The 22,202-nt window shown below is 44.6% G+C and overlaps 2 protein-coding genes across 5 annotated transcripts in view; one reads left to right on the top strand and one right to left on the bottom strand.

Moving 5' to 3' along the window:
- The first annotated feature begins 64 nt into the window (after nt 1-64).
- LOC142567924 (actin-related protein 2/3 complex subunit 5-like) lies at nt 65-13,720 on the top strand. Of its 2 annotated transcripts, none has more exons than XM_075678014.1 (4): nt 65-399; nt 3,948-4,000; nt 5,863-6,039; nt 13,389-13,720. In XM_075678014.1, coding segments are annotated over exons 1-4 (294 nt in total). In that variant the 5' UTR covers nt 65-398; the 3' UTR covers nt 13,452-13,720. The 2 variants fall into 2 exon arrangements, with proteins under 2 accessions (XP_075534129.1, XP_075534128.1); XM_075678013.1 differs by having other exon boundaries at nt 3,928-4,000.
- A 4,810-nt stretch (nt 13,721-18,530) lies between these two features.
- Nucleotides 18,531-22,202, bottom strand: part of LOC142567921 (golgin subfamily A member 1-like) — an 82,486-nt gene continuing 78,814 nt past the window's right edge. For all 3 annotated transcript variants that reach the window (XM_075678007.1, XM_075678009.1, XM_075678008.1), the window contains one exon: nt 18,531-21,169. In XM_075678007.1, the coding sequence (XP_075534122.1) occupies nt 20,933-21,169 (237 nt within the window). In that variant the 3' untranslated portion in view covers nt 18,531-20,932. The remainder of the gene's footprint in view (nt 21,170-22,202) is intronic.

Here is a 22,202-nt window from a genome sequence, read left to right as displayed (position 1 = left end):
TTAGGTAATTTTGATTCCACAATTATTTCCTTTATTTTCTACCTTTATCGTTTCAGGTTGTCGGTGTGTTCATCCGTTCATCGTTTGCTCCGTTTGCGGCAGAAAAGCCGGAAAGATCATCCGGCCGTGCGTGGGTGTGTGCGTGAAGTGTTTGTGGATGCAGAGTGGAGATTGGCGTCAACTTTTTGTACGCCTAGTTTGTTTGGACTCATCCAAATTGAGTATTGTTTTGGCTGCCGTTTCTCTGCTCACTATGTCTAAAAACACGGAGAGCTCGACTTTCCGCAAAATCGACATTGACCAGTACAACGAGGACAACTACAAGGAGGAGGAAGGCTTGGACGCACAGTCACCACCGGCGGGGCCCGACGAGCAAGAAGTGAATCATCTGCTCAATCAATATCCTTTCTCAGATTAACTGGTGTTTCAGTACTAGGCCAATAGTTTCATGTCGGGCTGCTAGCTTCAAGTGTGGGGTCCTCCGCCGATTGTCGTCGGCATTGTAGACTGGAAGCCGGTCAACCGCAGCCCACTGTTTGTCGTTTCACGATCCTTTAACCGCGACTCAGCAGTTTTACCGCTTACGGCGTCGCCGTGTGTTTGTAGAAGCCGACGCGGCGTCTCATGCATGAGTGAGCGGAGCAGTGGGCTTTCACGCATTGCTGAAGCCCAAGTGCTGGAGGCGAAATTTTTGTTTGTTTTTATTTGGCTATTTTTGTTTACTTCATGCGCGATTTCACGTGAGTTATTCACTCTCCAAAGGCCCAGTGCACGAGCAGCTCCGGCGAAAGTGTTGCGGCGCTGGTAGTAGGAAGTGGCTTCTGGGCGTGTCGTGCTGCGCAGTGCAACTGCACCCCATGAACGAGCGGTTACAAAGTAACAGTGTAGCATGTCAACTTTTGCACTGACAAAGAGGTGCAATGTGAATTTTACCTCGTTGCCCGCGCCGTTTCGCAAGGCGCGGAAAACCGGTGACTCAATGGGCATTTTAGTAGCGAATATAGAAACGTATTAGCGAAGATAAAAGATAACGTATTACGAACTTGCAACTGTGACGTCATGCGCCTAGCGTTCCGCCGTGCCCTGTCGCTCTGCTCGCCTGCTTTCAGCAGTGAGCGCTAAGGTGGCAATGGAGCGCGAAGTTCGCCGCTGCCTTTCGCTAGATGGGACGCCACGAGCCCATTCCTAAGGGACCACAACAAGCATACATCCATTCACCGTGTTCCTGGACGCTAGCGCCATAGTTTACTAGAATGCAGTATTGTAGTACACTATGTACTAGCTCGAAGTCGTCCCACCATCAGTAGGCCTTTCCAAAGAGTTCCCTGGACATTGCCATAATGCCTTTTGGCCTGCTGTGAGCTTACATGATCACCTGGTCGAAAGCTTGGGGGATAGCAGCAAGTGTGCTTTGTATCCCCAAGCAACAGTTCAAAGGGAGGTGTTCACGCACCTCAATGGAAAGGTCGGTGTACAATTTGTCACAAAGTTGCGCTTTGCAGCATTCTCTATTTTTAGCAGAGTTGGCACACAAGTGCATCTTGTAACATTTCGGTGATATTGATGCATGTGCCATTCAGAGGTATGATACTGCTACAATCATCTGGGACCTGCTGTATTGGCTTAGTGGCTATCGCATTGTGACACTGAGTTCGAGGTGATTTGTTTGATGCTAGCCATGGCGACCTCATTTGCATGTGGTTGGAATGCACAAAACACTCTTGTACTTAGGTTTAAGTGCTTGTTACAGAACTGAGTTGGTCAGAATTAATCCGGAGTTTCGCCACTATGGCATGCCACATAATTAGATTGTGGTTTTGGCACGTAAAACCCCAGAATTTTTTACCATCATATGGGAGCCGTGTTAGCAGAAATAACTGTAGAGGGACAGCGTTGCGACTCGTGGCCCTGCATATCATGAAACGCTAGTAAAGTGCCAGGCTTTCACTAAGAAATGGGTTGGTTTGATGCTGTTACCACTTCACGTATGTCTTCTGAAGCTTTCCACTAATTAAAATAAACCTAAAATTGCTTGCCAGAAATTTCTTCTCCTACTGCTGCACGGGCCTTACAACAGCTGATAACAATGTATGTTGCTAGCAGTTGTGAGCACTGTATGTTACTTCCTTCAACTGACTGCAGTTCAGTGGGTCTTTGTTAGAAGTGTCTCTGCATAAAGCAAAGTATGGTGCAGAGCACACAGCTATAAATAAAAATGCACTCTCATGTTGCTGTTAACAGCTCCGAGGTCTGTAAACTCCGATCGCAATATGCTTACAGATTGGCATGTTTATCTTGTTTCTAATGCAAAAAAGAGGTGAGGCGTGCAGACAGGACACAAGAGTAGAGAAGCGGACAACATGAATGCCTCACCTCTTTTTTGCATAATGAATCATTACCAACTAGCTCAGCTTTCTGTCATTCTGGTTTCTTAAAGGGCCCCAAGCCACCCTAGGGGTCGAAATTTAGTTGTGGTGTTGCAATTGTGCATGAGTCTGCAACAAACACGTAGCTGTGATAATTTTTTTAAACGATGCCATAATAGCGGAGTTACACGTGTTTCATGATCGAAACGCGGCCCTCGCTCGTTTCACTGTTTCCTTCGCTACGCTCTGTTCTGCGACTGCTCTCTCCTCCTAGGCGTATGCTCCTCCAACTGTCGCGTAACGTACGTCATCACCAACATGCTTTTCAAAACTGTCCACTTCTGCTTACTGAGCTTCTCGGCTACCCACCGTTGCAGCCGTGCCAGCCCATGCTCCTGTGAAGCGTGCCACTATAGACCCTGTGTTGCGCGGACGTCTAGGAAGGCTCGCCAGTTGGTGCTTTTGCACGGATGCTTTCTAGACATCACAATACACTGTCGGACTCTGTTCGCGCAGCTAATCAGACCTCAAAGCATGGCTGTGTTGCAACATGAGCGATTTGGCACTTGCATTACGGGCCGTAGTTACAAATTCAAAGTGCGTGCAAGCGAGCAACACATGGAGGAAGGAAAAAAAGAGGAGGGAGCATCCGCAACGTGATTGAAGCTGAAATCTGCTGGGCCAGTGGTGGCCCAACACATGATCGCATGTCAAAGTGCATGGTTGGTTTTAATGTTATCACTCTGCAGGCAGAGCCATGGCAGGGCTAAAGCCCCTCTACCTTAGGCAGGGCAGCTGAAAAAGCACGTACCGAATAAAAACTGGCATAGCTACTGGGAACCAAACGTCTTGCTCCGTGATCTCAATACAAGAGGTCATGTGTTGGGCCACCACTGTGGCTTCACGGAGCGTTCGCTTGGTAAGGCTGGCTGTGTGACGTAATGCTCCCTCCTATATTTTTCCGTCCTCCATGGAGCAACATGACGAGGAAGAGCAGGGAGTGTGCGTGCCTGCTAGTAGACTAACCGGAAGTCGTAGGTTCTTGTTTGACCAATTGACAGTGTCCGCTCCTGGTTACATCGCCACATGCACCCCGGTGTTGTCATAACGAGTGCTGGGGATACCAGGAAGGCCTGGAAAGGAGCACGGGATTGTTTTCTTTCTTTCTTTTTTTTTTCTTTTTTTTTTTTTTTTTTTTCTGGGCACGGCGCCCCGCGCTGCCAGGTTGACCATTGTTGATTGTGACGTCATTCTGAACTCGATGTGCGTGTTTACTTGAAATGTTTAAAAAATATCAGAGGTGCTTTAGGGGCCCTTTATTAAGAGCTCAGCTGTGACAATGGAGAACCATTTCATAGATTATTAGCAAAGGAAGGATTTAAGTGCAAATGGGTAGGTTCAGTTTTTACAACAGGTCTTTTTGGCATGCTCTGTACTTGATAGTAATCAATAAAACTGGATTTAATTTGCGAGTTTGCTTGCTGCCACCGAGCGTAGGGCAAGTTGCAACATTAATAAAACATAAAAATTGCATTTTACAATGGTCCTTAACATACGTCACGGGAAAAACCGTGGATGCACTGAAGATCATCCTAAAGACTGCTCCCATAGGCTCCAAATGCCAAAGTGTAAAGGTAAGTTGTAAATGCGGCAGTAGCTAGCTTTTGCTGAGCTGCAAAGTTTGGTTTGCTTTATACTGTGTTCTCACCTTCATTACCCATCGTGTGGTTTAAACAGCGTGTGCAATGAAAGTGAGAGCTGTGTAGGCTCTTGGCAGGGCAGTACTGACAAACCCAAGCATATCTACCCTTGTGAAAGTCAGAGACATGCATCTTTGTGGACAGTTTTTTAAAACATAGCCATGCATTTAAGTATGGTATCTCTGCTTTGATCTTCTTGTAAGGCTAGCCCTCTGTCACACACAGAAGGAGCACTACTTGCTTTCTGTGCAGTTAGTCATCCAAATTTAGGCTTTTAATGGGCCTTTCATGTATGATTGGCAAATAATGTTCAGTTGTATGATTAGAGTTTGCTTGTGCTAGTTGGTGCTTGGTCAGTTAGAGTGAAAACAGTGCGGGCTAACGGGACTGTCTTTCTTTGTCTAATTAGTGTGCACTGTTTTTATTCTATGGGCGCGAATCAGCAGGTCTTAGCCCCCTTAGCCTAATTACAGCTGTAAATGGGAAGTCAACATATCCATTCCCAGCGCTGGACCTTTCTTGGACCGGCTCAGCCTTATCTGCTGGTAGCTCCATGGCAGGGCACTGCTATCAGTTGTTGAAGATGGCAGTTATCCTCCACGACAATGCGAGGCCACATGTGGCAATCAGAACTGCCAACAAGTTCCGGTCATTACGTTGGGATAGTCTGGACCACCCACCATACAGTCCGGACCTCGCCCCTAGTGATTTCCACATTTTAAGTAAAAGTTCCTGGCAAGACAGTGATTCACATGCAATGATGAAGCCAAGACAACAGTCTGACAATGGTTCCTCAGTCAGCTGGACAAATTCTGCCTCATGGGCATCTCAAATTTAGTGCTGCGATGGGACAAATGTCTGAACCGGTGTGGGCACTATATGGAAAAATAGTGTAAGGTACGTAGAATAGTGTGTATATTTGTAATTACCTGTGTGTACCTTATTTGGATAATAAAAAATAGGGCCCAAAGACTTTCTGATTCGCCCTCGTACTTCCTTGGTAGGACACATGTAGGACATTCACTAGGAATTTAGTGCTGATGCTGATTATGCTGTATCTTTTGAAATGGGCCACTGGGTATAGAGCACACAGCATACAAAAATGAAACATGGACAACTGATAAATACAAAATCGTCACACTCGTGCAATCCACGATGTTCCAAGAAACCAAAAAGGCTGTCTAATTATGCTGCACTACATGGTGCAGTAGCACATGTGCAGACGCTCTGGCCCCTAGCTTCCCCCTTATTGCCACAGAAAGATGTCGGAGTATAATACCGATTTCTTGGCATTGGAATTGATGTGTATTTGCAGGGTAAGGGGGGAGTAGAGGCCCATGCTGGATGAGGCAGACAGCACTGTGCTCTATCGTGTTTTCTGGAAGATAGCTCAGCGATTGAAAAAAAAGATGCACTCACACGCATACACACACATAGTGAAAATCTTCTTCCAAAGAAAGCACCTTCAAGTAATTTTCGGTTGAATTTTCAGACTATGTCAGCACCTTCGCTGCATTAGGTCTTTTGTGTAGTACTAAAGCACAAGGCGCTAATCCCACTCGGTCTAGAAGAAACTCTATCTGGACAAGTTAGTTCATTAAGCTTTCACAGGTGAACATGCATCCCTCAGTGAAAAGCTCGTAATTAACAAGCAGAGGCTGCTTGCAGCAGAGTAGACAAGGGTACAAACATGGACAATGTACTTCCAACAGAGTTTATTAGGAAAGATCCTAATAAACCCACTTTCGTTTCTTCCTAACAGTATGTATTAAGTTGCATGTTCTTGTTTATTTCAGGATGCAGCCAGCGCCCTGGCCATGCGTGTCCTGCTGGCAGTGAAGGCAAGTGAAATGGAGCAGGCGGTCGGCAGTCTGGACCGGGACTCGGTGGACGTGCTGATGAAGTACATATACCGCGGCTTTGAAAGCCCCTCAGAGGGCAGCTCAGGCCATCTGCTGGCTTGGCATGAAAAGGTAGAATGGACGCCTTTAAGTGCAACTTTTTGTCATTGCCGGGCTGTGAAGACAGTGTGCTGCATGGGGTACATTTTGCCACAGAATAATTAAGTGTTATATGCAGTGAAGCCAGTGGGACAGAAATTCAGTGTAAGTACATATATATCAAGGTAACTCGAGAAACCTCAAACTACGGGACCTGTTTATATAGCCTTTTATTGTGTGCCAGGAGTGGAGGCATTTATAGGGTGGATGGCGTGTTGTTGTCATCGCACTGTTTCATACTCTATGTATGGTATATATTGGTGAGATCTCTGTGCATGACTTTGTACTACGAGGGTGTCTCAAAAATAAATGGCAGATTGATTGTAGACAAACACACTGGACATTTAAAACTCTTATATGTAGCTGAAAGGCAAAATTCTTGAGTGGTTCATTGCATGCTGTGGCAGTAATGCATTGAGGATCATGCACCCTATATGAGACGGCAGCAATTTTGTCTGGTTGTGCACCTAAAGAGCAGTCATCAGCTTTTGTGGCCATAAGATGTGAAACTATATTGATGCCGCAGGTTTGTTCCAGGTCTTCCTGCATCGCCCTTGCAGCCACCATGATGCGTCTAGAATTATTCAAATACGTTTTATCAGATTTACACCATGTGGCATTTACCTTAGTCTGATATTTAGTATTTATTTGGAAATTTCCAAGGTATGCATTGCATAATCGTACTAAAATTATGAGCAAGTGACTCTTACTGGTTCTGGCTTTTTCAACAACTATAACTGCCATGTCAAAATGGCACAGGAGATGATAGAAAAACAAGCTGAAGATCATTCACTCTCACAGCTGACTATCATCTTTGTTTTTACGTTTTGTGCGCATTCAGTGGTTTTTCTTTTGTGCTGTAAACATGTGTTTATGCAGTGCAGCATTTTTTAAATAATACTCCATTTCATACAGGTGCAACACTGTGGAGGCTAATTTTTTTCAGCGGATGCATTCGCACTTACAAATAGTTGATGTTCTTCAACTACAGATGTGTGAAACTTTTCTTTATATAGACTCTGCATCAAATGAAAAAAAGTTTTATTCCTTAGAAACAAGCAAAAAACAAGCGTTGGTTTAGATCATTTTGATTTTCGTTGGTTTTCTTTTCGGGGTTTCTTATTTGCAGCCTGTTGTGGCAGCCTCACATGCATGCCTGCGTGAGCAAACACTGTTCGCACACGCCGAAGCATGGACGCTGCACATGGAGTGATGCATTTTTGTCGCCAAACTTCTTGCTTAGCTTCCGCAGCGTTGCATTGCACCTGACATCTCAAAGGGAGTACAGTTGTGAAGCAACATGGCAGCTGTATCTATAGCTGTCAGTCCAGTTTGGTTAAGGGGGGACGCGGGTCTTGAAATCGCGAAAAATGGTCAAAAATGGCAATTTTCAAAAATTGCGTTTTTGAAGTCTTTAATGTCCCAACTATGTCTCTACAAAATATTATGGCTCAATTCCTACTCGAAGTATAAAAAAAACGGCAATTTAGAAACGTCGGTGAGCCGAAATTGAACGCCAAGCGCGAATGTTTGCCTCATTTTCAAGCTGCCGTAGCTCCGCGCGACGCGAACCGATCGGCGCCATCTTGGTCTCGTTTGAAAGCTGGTTTCCCGCTCTCCATTCTGGCGCCCCTCGGCACGCTGTAGACTCTCGTGCAGCGGAGCGATCGGCACCCGTTCTCAAGCGCGAAATCGTCGCGAGACAGCCGCTGATTGGGTGAAACGGGCGCCTCCTCGAGGGCAGCCCTCTGATTGGCCGTGACGCATGCTTCGCCTGCCGCGGGCCGCGTTGTTCGACTCCTTCGCGTCGTCTGCTCTCGCCTGCGCGCACGTCATTTTTCGCGCTCCTCTTTCTTTCCTAGTATTTTTCGTTCTGCTTTTCTCTTTATCGTTCTTGTAGATATTTTGGCTATTGAGTCGCTTCTTTTAACCACAAATTTCTTGCTTTTGCGTGCCTGGTGTCTTTGTTCCGCGTGTCACGATGGCGCGAGACGCGCGCTTGAAAGCAAGCACGCGAAAAGCAGTCAGCAAAAAGACACGCGCATGCAATAAGATGAGCGCTACATCGTCGACAACTACAGCTTCGGTGATGCCGCAAGCTGTTGTGCCCTTGGTGGATGCGGCCGGACTGAGCTCGCCAATAACAGCTTCGCCGGAGGACGCGGCTGAACAAACCCCATCGACGCTAGCTTCGCCGGTGGACGCGGCTGGACAGTGCCGATCGGTGTCAACTTCGGTGTTACCGCAAGTCTCTGCAGTGCCGGTGGATGCGCCTGGACTAAGCCCGTCGAAAATACCAACTTTTGAGACGCTGCAAGTCGCTGCGGATTCCGTGTCGTCGGAAGCGGCCGAGCCGGCTGACCGAAGCCTAACGTCGACTTCGGCGTTTCCGCACGCCGCTTCGGTGCCGACGGACGCGGCTGAACCGAGCTCGCGTGCTCAACGCTTCGACATGGTGTTTTTCACGGAGGCGAAGTGCGCGGGGCGCGAAAAAATACGCAGACAACATTAAAACTTCATTGGCAAAGAATTCCGCGACTTTCCGCAAGTTCGAGCTAATGAACGTCGGCACAGGAAGTGAAGACGACGATCGCGGCACAGAGTACATCATCATTGATCTCTGTGTGCTAAAGAAGCTGTTTGCGTCCTCAAGCTGCAGCAAATGTGGGATGGCCACTCTCCAACTCGCAAAGTGCAGTGAGAGAGAGCAGTGAGAGAACCAGCAGAGCTGTTGCAGCACAGCTTGGTTACAGTCCTGGGAGCTACCTCATTCGTAGGAGCCTTGAAAAAGATAAACAGAGGCTCTGCAGGTCTGATAAAAGTCACACCAATGCTGAAAAGATGAAGAAGAGGATGGCCAAGAAGCACATGCCTGACAGAACCCAGCACTACTGCCCAGGACTTTTGTGAATGTGTGGCAGATTCAAAGAAAATAGCAAGTGACTTTCTGAGCTTCTTTTTTTGTCAAGTGCCAATGCAATACAGAAGTTTTCACAATCTTTACATGAACAGATTTCTGTGAGTTTGGTGTTATTGTGTTCAGTAATGACTGGGCTGCATGCTAAAGCATTAAATTTTTCCATGTGATAGGTAAACAAAAGTGGTAGAGTCAGCAAAACTTTGAATGCAATTTTCTCAGCTTTGCTTTTTCGATCAAATGCCTTTGCCTTACAGAACTTTTCATAATGTTTGCATCAACTGATTTTATTGAATTAGGTATCATTTTTTTCAGTAAGACCTCAGCTACATCCTAAAGCTTTCCATTTTTCATTAAACCCAATAGACTAGCAATTAAGTCAGATGTAAGCTAATTACTCCCACATTGTTTTTTCTTCCTACTTTGTTATTCATTCATGACCTATATGACGACTTTTTAAAAATTTCTTTAGCTTTAGGATGTGCAGTGGGCCCTTGAAAATGACAGCTATTCTTTAAAACTAGTTTTTTTAATTAAGAAATTATCATAATGGCCCGTAAGAAAAGACCTATGTGGGATAAATTATTTTGCAATATCTTCATTTCTAGATGAGATATATAAAATCTGAATATATATTTGGGATCAGCATTCAAAGATATATCTGCATGCCAATTTTCAGAAAGATATGTTAAGAAATAAAAAAAAAGTTTTCAAGACCCTCATCCCCCCTTAATATAGTAAGAGCTCGCCCTCACAAACTAATATGGTCAACCTCGCTTACATAGAATGCAGTTGTTTTAGGAACTTTGTACTAGCAGCACATAAGAAACAAGACGTGTATGCTTGCAACTGAATTTTATTGGTGAGGCATCTCTTATATATACTACAGGAACAAAACATGCACATTGGAGAGAAAACTGGCAAATGTAGTATATAGGAATGAGAAAGTATGTCCAATAATCCAAAGACTTTTTATGTTGCTTACCAGTGCCCAACCATGTGCGGAATGACACTGGTCAAATGGAGCGTTGTGTTAACACCAGGTTAAAGGTGTCCTGAACTAGCCCTCTGGCTTGGTGAAAAAACAGTCCGCGGATAGCATATGCTGCTGTAAACATCTCAGCCAAAGTTGGCAGTCATTCACGGTGCGTGGAGCTTGCAAGTGGAGCACCTTTCTCACCTTTCTCTCAAAATGCTGTTTTTTCAACAGAAGCTTGCTCCTCACTCTTTTCTGGCCGCTTAATTCGTAACATAGCAAATTCCCCTAAACGGCTGCTATTGGTCAATAGCTGACATCAATCAAGAAGGGTGCTCGGATCAGTGCGCGTCTTTCTACTGTTACTGTGTATACTTAGTGATGCAGTTTAGTAAACAGGCTGAAGTAAGTGAAAATCTGCTCTTGAATTTTGATGCGAGTTATGTACTTCAGGAAGAAGCCAACTATCATCTGTACATACATGGCCAGCAGTGTAGGAACTCAACTTTTGCCAGACTGCTTATTGGCGTCGTAGCCATCGATACTCGCTAATTTCAATTAGTTTTTAATGCCAAACTAGCCGCGAACCAAGCAAAATTTAAGGTCAGACCACACGTACGCTTGCCAGTCCACGCTCACTGCTGGCCAGTCCTGGTTAGACACCTTGGCAGACTTGGCTTCATATTGAGCTCTGTGAGCACGCTCCGGAGCATTGCGGGCACACCTCGCTCCGTCATAGCCTTCGCAGTGCAAGGCATTGGAGAAGCAGGAGCGCTGTGATGGGAATGTGATTGCCACTAACTACACTTCTGCTGAACACATTCATGTGCTTTTTGTAACGAAGTATTTATGTAATAGTCTATTTCAACTTCGAATGCATTTGTCAATTTCGGTAAAACGTGGTTCAGGGCTCCTTTAACTGTGAAAGGTCTTTGAGCACAAACCCCCCTTTGCATTTCCTGGCTGTATGCCGTGGCTCATGTGGGTCCATGGCTCATGCTGGGCCTGTGCTTGACAATACTTAAGTTTTGTACTGCAGTACGAATAGACATGCACAACGTCAGTCATTTTACATGGTGCCAAGATCTTGTACCTTAACTGTTGTTTAACATTTTCTCCTTTCGTTTCTTTTCGTATCGCCTGGTGCATGCATTTCATTCCTGTATATTATGCTGAGGTACAGGAACATTGCTTTAACATCAAACTTCCACTTTACAACACATTCAGTAAGTCAAGTGACACAGCACATGCCCCTGCAAGTGGGCTTTGTGTCAGCAATGTTTATTGATGCAACACTGTGCCATATTGGCCAGTCACATGTACAGTTGAATGCCTCTACAGCGAAATGACCAGCATCACGAAGGATACAATATGTTATGGCCAAATCATTTCTTTTATATGTATTGTGAACATCTTTAGAGCAAAGACGACTACAATGAATTTGCTTGTACAACGAAGGAATTTGGGCATGCCTGACATCTGATATGTTGCGACAAACGTAGCTGCATTGCCACTGTGCTGAGGTGAGCATGGGGAGAACCAGTTGTCACCAGAACAGACTATGCGGAAGGTAGCTGTGGTAGCCTCTCCTCTCCCCATCCAACTGACTTGGTGATCCGTGCTGAACTGACTGTATCGTTGAAACCAAGGATGTGAAAGAGGCAAACGTCAATGAAGGAAGGCAGCAGTGGTGAAGAGCCTGCAGGAGACAGTAGTGGCATTTTGCACTCTGCAACTATGCCTTGCATCACTCTTGGGTTGCGCCGCAGAGCGTGCCATGAACCTCCATGCTATAATGTCAGCTGCAGTTGCACATTCTGTCAAATGAAGTGTGGAAAGAAAATTGGTGGCTTCTTGAATTCATGTTTAATAAAGGTTTTCTTTGCTGAGAATTCTTAACCTTCTCTATTGCAAAGGTACACTGTACAATATTTACAAAAAGTGACCTGTGTAATTATTTTTGGTGTCCCAAGAACTCTTTTGTAAAGGCATTTGACTGTATTCATCATTGTCAAAACTGGACACCACATTGCGGATGTGCCCCATAGAGCGAATCATTGAGTCTGTGGAGCTGCATCATCCACGAGACCAGACAGCGACTCTTGCATTTGACGTCGCCAGTGCTGTAGCAAGAAGGAATATAGCGAGTGGTTCAGCACAATGTGTTGGCGGGCTAGTTGGTGCGGATCCATAAATACTTCGTTTAGCGCAAAACAACGGACACAACAAAAGGCGACAGGACAAGGCGCTACTAGTAGCGCCTTGTCCTGTCGCCTTTTCTTGTCCGTTGTTTTGCGCTAAACAAAGTATTTATGGATAGTGAGTGGTGTTGTGTTCGCCACTGTCACATGGAACCCTCAGTGGTGGCTGTGGCGTTGGCCTACTAAGCCCGAGGGCACGGGATCGAATCCTGGCCATGGCGGCCGCATTCCGATGGGGGTAAAATGCAGAAATGCCTGTGGTGCCATCCATTGAGTGCACATTCGAGAACCACAGGTGTTCATAATTAACCTTGAGTCCCCCACTACAGCCTGCCTCATAATTGGATCATGGTTTTAGAACATATAACCCCAGAATTTAATTATTTTTTTCTTTGTCACATGGAAGCGCTGTGCAGTGTCATTTTGCAAAAGCCAGCAACCTGAAGAGGTACGTGATGGATCTGTGTGCCCATGGATGGCAGTGTTGGTGATTGTGTGCGCTTCGAATTTTTGTTCAGATGACATCTTGCCAGGTGCGGTTATTTTTGTGTTCTGCCTGTTGCTGCAGAAACAAGGCCTAGACATCCTACTATAGAAAGGAAGCATGTGCCACAGAATTAGTGGGGCAGCGTGTTCCCTGTTGTGGCTGTTGCATTAGGCTGAAAAATGAAGCTAGGGGTTGACAATTTTTGAGTAAAAGAACACAAAGGAGCAGTGAACACTTGCCCTGAAGCACTTTATCTTTTATGGAATGTAAAAGCCCATGCACCATAATAAATACATTGAAATAGAGGTCCTTATTTAAAGACTGAAAACAAATTGCTTCTCCTAGAAATTCCCCTATACAAACATTCTTGCTCTTGAAACCAGAACTTAACACTTAAGGGCAATAAGTGCATTATTTACTAGTATAATTTCCGAGGGGCGTGCACATTATTTGGGTGATGAAAACACAACCTGACAAGAATCTTGCATATAACACGGAGTAGTACTGAACAGCTGGAATATTTACGAGAAGCATTTTGAATGCAGATCGAATCACGACCACGGTGGCCGCATTTCGATGGTGGTGAAATACGAAAACATCCGTGTATTAGATTTAGGTGCATGTGAAAGAACCCCAGGTGGTCCAAATTATCCCGGAGTCCCCCACTATGGCATGCTTCATAATCAGATCATTGTTTTGGCACGTAAAACCCCATAATTCAATTTGTAATTGCATTTACAGGCTTACGCAGCCGGTGGCATTGGATCCATAGTGCGCGTCATGACCGACCGCAAGAGAGTCTGAGGATGACTGCAGCGGACCGTTCTCGCTCCGCCATGATGCCCTGTTGCTAAAAGCCACAGGGCCTTCATTCCACTTGAGCCTGCTGGGGTTTCGACGATGCCAACCAATCAATTTGAACTGGGCCTCGGAAACCTTCGTGTGGTCCCCTGCGAGGTCCCTATGACATGCAGGGCCCGACTACAAATGCAATGAGTGCTGTAAATAGGCATGGCTGTTACAGCATAAGTTATATGTACTCCCTTCGAGTAGTAAACACCTCTTTCGGTCTGTTTGACGATTACTGTTTTTAATGCGAAAAATTCTTTGCCTCTCAGAGCAACATTGTAGTATGTCCTGCACAAGTGTCGGTGAGCTTCAATTTCTCTTGCGCTTCCTTCAGGATTGGCTGTCGCCATGTTGCTGTCCTTGTACCAATGTTGTCATCTGGGTGTCATTGGAGTCGTGTAGTTATTTTTTCATCACACAACTGCACGCCTTACACGGACATGTTGCACCATCTGGTTACACTGTGTGCAGCTCTCAACGAGACTAGATAGCCAGCTACCTGCAATTAGTTTGCGTAACATATGACCATAGATTCCCACAATGTGGGGGATGTGCAGTTTCTTTTTGTCTGGTCATCCACTTTCCTTTTCTGTGGGAAGCTGAAGTTTTAAAAAATCTATTCCTGTTCTGTTGCCTCTTTTGGCAAATTATCTACAGAAGACGACTCACTGGTGCCACAGCACACTATTCAAAGCGTAGCACTAGCAGAATGCAGGCACTGATGCCTCGTGCCAGAACACTAATAAAATTTGGCTTGCAATACTATCAGAGGGACATCTGGTGCCACATGATTTCTTTAAAAGGTGCTGCGACACTGTGGGAAAAGGCTTGGCTCATCTTGAACCTAGCGTGGCCTAAAACATAGTCATGAGTGCGCAAATAAAGCTTACTTGGAATCAAATCTTCGCAAGTGTTGGTTCTCCTGTAATACATCTTGTGTGTATGTTTGCTCACTTGAATGGTAAGAAAAATAGACACCAGAGCACATTGAGTGCAACATTTACCTACCAGTAGTACTGTTTACATTTATAATTGTGTGTCCTACTGTGAGTGCTTATCAGATTATGTAAAATAGCAAAAGCTCTATCTTGCATGCTGTTCGAGTACAAATGAAACCATTGCAATAGGAAGCACCAGTCATTGTATGCATCTATGCAAGGTATCGTGGCTCTCCTAGAAAAATGCCACTCAGAATCCTGCACTTCCCATGCATACTAAGGTGCCAATTTTTCTCTGGGTATAGTAGTGTAGGACATGCTGCTATGGCAAAGAGGGTAGAGTGGCAGTACTTAAAGTGGTCTCTGGAAATGCATTATGAGCATAGCACAGCAGCATAAACACATGAAAACAAAGCATAAGCCTGCATTATCACGTTGATGGAAATCACGGCTGGCACCACTTTGCTAACAGATGCTCAAGCACAACTGCAACAGGAGGCTGTGAGTGCGAAAGTGTGTATTTGTCTCAAAAAAAGCTGCCAGTAGGACATCCACTGTGGTAGCTTAGTGACTGCTAAGCTTGAGGATGCGAGTTTCATCACGGCAGCTACATTTCGAGGGCAAAATGCAAGAACGCTCCCCCTCTACGACGTACCTCATAATCCGATCTGTTTTGTGAATTTAAGTGGCAGAAATGAGCGGTTTGCAAGACAAAACAGCATGGGAAGACATGTACAGCATGACCTACACCTAAAGGGAACACCTAATTTGCCATCAAATGCAGCCGAGATATGCAATGAAGGCCTTTAGATTATTTTCCCATGCATCAATATTTGCAGCCTTTTTTTGTGACAGAGTTAAACAAGTGTTGATTATAATGCATCTGTGCTACCAGTTAAGTGAGTAGTGAGATGGAGGAGGTGAACAACAAATTCTAAGATATTGGCGGAAGCATAGCCTACACATTTAGCCCGACTTCACGCTTGACTTGCAGTGTGGCTTCTATCCTAAAGAAAAGCTGAAAGCATTGTCAATGCATACGAGCTTGAGTGAAGCTTCCCTGAGGTTAAGAAACTAGACTTCACATGTGTAGTGCACACAAAAAAAAAGAGACGTCTCCGTCTTTTTTTTTTTTTTGTCTTCGTTTTTGCACAGTATGTGTATGAAGTCAAGATGCAACAATTCACCTAAGCTGCCGCACTTTATTATGGCAAGCACTTTTTGTCTAAAGGCTATGAGGAGAAAAAAGAAACAGTGGTCGTGATGTAACAACAGCTGCAATGATGAAATTTATTACAAATAACATCCATAAACTTGAACCAGCACAGCAGCATAGCCTTCCTCCGTACCTCCACTAACGCAATGCTTGGAGAATGTGAAACCTGAGTGCAGTATTTGGGACTGATCACTTGGCAAGGTTTCTCGGAAGAATGTCTATTTTTTTTTGCATCAGTTGTTCGAAGACTGTGCTAGTCTGACGTGGTAGCACCTGCACGGCCTGCAAAGCATTTTAATGAAGATTCAAGGGGATGTACATAATGGTCCATAATGCATTCTCACCACTAAATATGCGCATTTCACCCATGAGCTATGAAACCACTTGCACAGGACTTCGAAGGTAAGAAACGGAGGAATGACCACAAGAACATACTCATTAAATAATCGGAAGAAAAGTAGCAGAAAGCATGCATGGCATACTTGCTTCACAAATTATACACAGCATTTTCTCATTACTGCACATTCTTCATCCACCAGACACACAAGCCCACATTCCGCCGCCTTTGCGACCATCGTGGGACCCGAGGATTTCAAAAGGTGGCAGCGCAAAAGGAAGACACGGACGGAGATCGGACAACAAGGACGAGTGCTGTCCTTGTCATCCTGTCTCCGTCCGTGTCTTCCCTTTAGCGCTGCCACCTTTTCAAATATGTACCAACACGCCCAATTCGCCACATTAACCCGAGCAGTCCCACAAGTTTTCCCACTTTGCTAGCCAAATTATATTACTTATCCTCACACCTTGACTGGTTGGTGGAAAATTCAGTTTGAAGGAATATATTAGCTGTGTACTGCTATTCCACTTGCCGAATAGTTTGTATTCTGTGAACGCCAGCATCCTACGACCCCCCCCCCCCCCCCCCCCCAGGCAGATCTGGTTACTCAATTTGAGGCTCTTTGTGTGTGTACTTGTCCCATGAGTTCATTGTGAACTGGTGGCCTGTACAATGCAAGGAGCAGAAACACCACATTCTACGAGCAGCATGCAAAGCATGCCACACACCTTGTAACAAAGTACATTGCATACATCGGCGCATTATAAACTTGGAAACGTCTTCCCTCAAAAGTCTTAAGAAGGATATAGTGCAAGTAATCAAAATAAAGTTGCCTTGAGCCGGCCCCAACACTGTCCTCCTAGTACCCCCTCCATGTTGAGAGCCTATGGTGATGCAGATAATGCTGCACTTAGTGAAGCATCACCCCATGCCTCTGTTCCATTTCCTTGCGTGCCTGAACCCATTATACTGCACATTCTGGCCAAGTGCGCAACCAGCACTCATTTCTTTCTACACAGCTCTGCCTTTGTTGCTGCTAATATTTTGTAATTCGCCTGAGCACAGAATTTTGCATAACATTCCAGTTAGTTAGAGACTATAATCCAGTCAGTAGACTTTAGGAAGTGCATGCAAGTCTGCACAACATTATAAGCGCAACTGTAGGTTCTCTTTGCTGTATACAGAAGTGTGATGTCTGGCTGAGAAGTCTGAACACTACATGACCCAGTGATCGAACCTGTCCATCTACTGTGTTCAAAAAGCGTAATGGGAGGCCTCCCTTAACAACACTGAAGCTTTTAGCAGTTGAGAGCAGTGCAACCCTTGGTGCACTTTAGGCACCCCTGCACCCCCGCACTGCAGCTGCATAACAAATTACGAACATTAAACATGACAACCAGAAGCTGCAAAAAGAGCGTGCTGTCACCCTCTTGAAAATCTGAATAACCATTGCATATCGACACTTGTCCCTTCCTGTCCACCTTTCTTAACGGGAACTGATTGGCTAGTTGATAATTCAAGAATTAGTTGAGCCGTGCACTTGAAAAGGCAGGAAAAAAAAAAAAGAAATTAAACTATATGTCTCATTTTTTTCATGTCAATGCTTTCTCAAGTGCACTGCTTAACTAAATCATGTCGATTTTTGTCATGTGAGAATGACTTTGACATGAACAAGAAAGAAGTTTGGGGGGAGGGGCAGCAGAGTGCTGACTCAAGACTGAAGGACTCTATCCTTATTTTGTCACAAGCACAACTGCCTTGTCAAAGCAAAACAGAGGAAAGAAAACATTGGTCATGAAGGCACCATGGCATTTGAGTAGACATGACCAAGCTATAATGCATTGCAAGTACCCCTCCTGGAGTTTGAAATATTTTGTCGAAAGCCACAGAGAAGCCGGTAGTGTTGCAGGACTTGGTAATTGCACGTAGTACGAGGGTGGTCTTCAACAACAGTGGCATCAGGTTCGAATGTGAAGTCTGGATCCATCGACTTTTCTCATCCATAAACCCTGCGGTCAATAACTTTTTTTAATGTTCAGTGCTGCAATACACTGAGCCAGTACCAAGCAATAGAATTATAAACATCAACATTTGCATTGTGCTTCCTGTGATGAAATGCCGCACACACTATCACTGATAATAAATTCCATGGCAGAATGTATCGGTGTGTAAAATTAACAGTATAATAATCAGTTTTGGTTTCTCAAAATATTAAGCCTAGTGCAGGTAAGATCAGCACAACACCACAATATAGATTAGGAGACATGAAAAACTGGCTGTCGTGATTTGTGTGATGTGCGAAACTGTCTGCCTGCACTGTGGCTTGCAAAGCAAGCAGGAAATAACCACTAAGATGTCTCCCATTTCTGAAAGAGCAAAATCATCATCATCTGCTACAATAACCATTTCATGCACAGCCTGTGGAAACTGAAAGTACTTGAAAGAAGGAGCCTGATTACCAGAATGGGCACAGGTTTACAAATCTGACATTGTGCATTGCAATTAGCAGTAACATTTTCACTATTCTAAGCAGCAGAAGCTGATTCTTTTTTTTCACTGTAGTCTTTAAAAGAAGTGCAGATGGTTTCAATCTACAAGCCTCCATTCATGGCTGAAAATGACTAGCTTGAAGTGTCAACAATCAGTTCTGCAATTTACATATCCCAAAGGCAGGTTTAATCCATAAATCTGGCATTATTTGTTGCTAGTCCTAATGTACAAGCACTAATAAAATTCCCTCTCACTAGTTATGAACTGCAGAGGGGCTTTTGTGAACATGTATTTACAACTTTCTCATTTTGCAAAGGCTATATTTCAAGCACTGGCTACACTGGAAGCACTTTTGAGCACACTACTGCACTTTTGCATGTACACAGGCCTTTGAACCTTAAAATAGAATGTGAAATTGATCAAGTTCAGCAACAGAAAACGCTGCTACAAGCAAGAACAATTTCTTTAGTGTTTTGACAGCGCTCGCACACAGACTCTGAGCACACAGTTGAAAGCACTCTATAGAATACAGTGCAATGAATACAGTGACATAAAACAGTGATCTTGTGTGCATTAAGGTACGCAGCGAGAAACTGCAGAAGCTCTTTTTTTTCGGCCACACCCGAAAGACACAATTTTTTTTTAAGCAGCCACAGACAGTCGATGCATAGTGCGCTACAAATCTATGAAAAGATTGCTCCCTGTTTGGCTTGGGATTAATCAGGGATACCGACAGCATTAGTCTTGTGGTAAAAGAAGCAGAGGTAGAAAAATGCGACTTTTTTTTTTTTAATTATAAAGTATGGTGCAAGAGCACAGCATCTGACTGAACTGCAACTCTTTTTAAGTTTTGCTTGAGTTTGTTTTGGAATTGGTTCCACTAAAAAGCAATGCGTATAAACTCAATTACAATGCTATGGGACAGATCTGTTCATAGTTGTGCCTGCAGAGTGCGTTTACTTTTGAGAAAGGATCTCCTCATCATGAACCTGTCTTATGCCTACTGAAAAACAAAGGCCACTTCTAGCAATCTCCAAGTGCCGCCATCTTGCATTAGCTGACCTCTCCTTATGCCTGCAAATTTCCTAATGACGTCACACCACCGAGTTCTCTGCTGTCCTCAACTGCGCCTCCCTTAGCACCCATTCTGTAACTCTAATAGACCACTGGTTATCTGCCCTACTCATTATGTGGCCTGCACAGCTCCATTATTTTTTTTCTCAATGTCAACTAGAATATCGGCTACCCCCATTTGCTCTCTTAATTTGCACCACTCCCTTCCTATCTCTTAAGTTTACGCCTAACATTTTTCATTCCATAACTCATTGAGTATTCCTTAGCTTCTTCGTTAACTTTCAAGTTTCTGCCTGATACGTTAGCGGCGGTGGGATGAAGGATCCCATGCAATCTTATACAAATTTAGCAATACTTGTCAATTTCAGTGCTTGCACTCAAACAATACGGGGAGAGAAGACTAACCAATTCTTAGTGGTCCTCTTAAATGTACATGGAAGAGAAATAATAATAACAAATGAAGGAGTGAGAATGATAAACACACAGCTACGAAACGCACACCTAATTTCTGCAGGCAGTGACGAGCGTGTTTCGTGTCATTCATATAGTGTAATATGTGCAGCTGCTAACGTGTCCCTACAACACACACACACAAAAAAAAGCATACTGGCACCTAAGGAGCTCACCGGCAAAACTTAAATCGAAAATGTGTGAAAGTTTGTGTAAGCTTTCATTTAAAAAGAAGGTTTACAAACGACCCATTATGTTAAAAAACTGTATTAAAATGTCATCCAAGTGCAGCTTCCCCGACACACACAGTTTATTTTAAAGAGACATTACTGTGCAAAACCAGTTAAACTTGCGCTTAACAAAAATGAAGCGCTGCCTTTTCTGGGAAAAATGAATATGCAGCTCTTTACTTCTGTCTTGTCTGAGGAATCAGTTGTACGCGGAAGGTCCAAAGCGAGGGGCTAAGAATCGTCGCAAGGAAACATGATTCAGTTCATATTTTTCAGCACCACCAATTGTGCCATCATCTCTTTTCCATGGCACAGCGGCTTGGTCCAGCACACCTAAGCACAGTCTTGTTGGTGTGGCTGGCAGTCCCAAGCAATGCTGTCATGCACAAGAGTTCTTGTAATGCAGTATTTGGTTCGTTGCTGTGCTGAAGACAACACCTGCAGTCCAAGACGCCATCATTGTGCCCACCTGAGCCATGGTCAACCTCTCAAGGTGGAATTTGTGTCTGTAATATCCAAGGCATGTAAGCTATAACAAATAAGCGTCACGTCACTAAATGACACTGCATGAGGTCCATGCTCTTGACACACATGACAACACACGTCTGTGATGCAGAATGTTTAGACACCTGCAGTTGCAAAGCCACATAATCGCATCTTGAAACGTGATGACACAAACACAACGAGTGCACCGCTGTGTGCTAGGTGGTCTTGGTGTTGCCCTTGGGGTGATTCGCAAATGTTGCGGAGGAGCGGTGGTGGTGATGGTGCGAGTTGTGTCCGTGGTGGTGCTGAGGCAATGCGTGAAGTGGTGGGTGGTGCGGCTGAGGCCGCGTCCCAAACCACGAGTTCTTCCAGTCGAGGTGTTCGCGGATCATCTGCTCCTCGTCAGCCGTGAAACGGAGTAGCACAGAGACAGCACGGATCAGGTGTTGCGCCTGCAAGGAACGTGCAACACAGCCCACATATTACAGTGACTGCTTCTACAGTGCAGAAGTGGTTACAAAAGGCATACGCAGAGTTCCGCTAGCAAATATTACTGTAGTGACACTGCGGTAGAAATTCTCGACTTTTACACGAGTTTTATCTGGTCATCATTATCAGCCTATTTTTATGTCCACTGCAGGACGAAAGCTTCTCCCAGCGATCTCCAATTGCCCCTGGCTTGCGGTAGCTAATTCCAAGTATTTGCCTGCAAATTTTATTTTCTCACACAACCCATATAGTTCTCAACCGTACTCGACTGCATTTACCTTCCCTTGGCACCACCCGCCGTGGTTGCTCAGTGGCTATGGTGTTGGGCTGCTGAGCACGAGGTCGCGGGATCGAATCCCGGCCACGGCGGCCGCATTTCGATGGGGGCGAAATGCGAAAACACCTGTGTGCTTAGATTTAGGTGCACGTTAAAGAACCCCAGGTGGTCAAAATTTCCGGAGTCCTCCACTACGGCGTGCCTCATAATCAGAAAGTGGTTTTGGCACGTAAAACCCCAAATATTATTATTATCCCTTGGCACCCATTCTGTATATCTGATACAGACCACCGGCTATCTGCCCTATGCATTATATGGCCTGCCCACTCCATTTCTTCCTCTTAATGTCAACTAAAAAATTGGCTACCTCTCTTTGTTCTCTAATCCACACCACTGTCTTTCCTTTCTCTTAAAAATATGCCTAACATTTTTCATTCCATTGCTCATTGCACAATCCTTAACTATTTCTCAAGCTTCTTTGTTATTCTCAAAGTTTCTGCCCCCTTCTTTACTACTGGTAGAATGCAATGATTGTACACTTTTCTTTTCAAGGATAGTGGAAAGCTGGTAGTTTACCTAGTAATTAGTCACAAACCAGACGCCCGTTAAAGAAAACAATCAGACTGCATAGACATTACATCCATCGTACTGACCATGTGCAAGATTATACAGGGTGGGTTATTTTTTCGTTAGCAGAATTTAAACAAATCACCAGTGAC

Source organism: Dermacentor variabilis, unplaced genomic scaffold (genome assembly GCF_050947875.1).
Source record: "Dermacentor variabilis isolate Ectoservices unplaced genomic scaffold, ASM5094787v1 scaffold_15, whole genome shotgun sequence".
NCBI lineage: Eukaryota > Metazoa > Arthropoda > Arachnida > Ixodida > Ixodidae > Dermacentor > Dermacentor variabilis.
The sequence above is the reverse complement of the archived record's forward strand: the minus strand, read 5'-3'. Positions and strand labels throughout refer to the sequence as shown.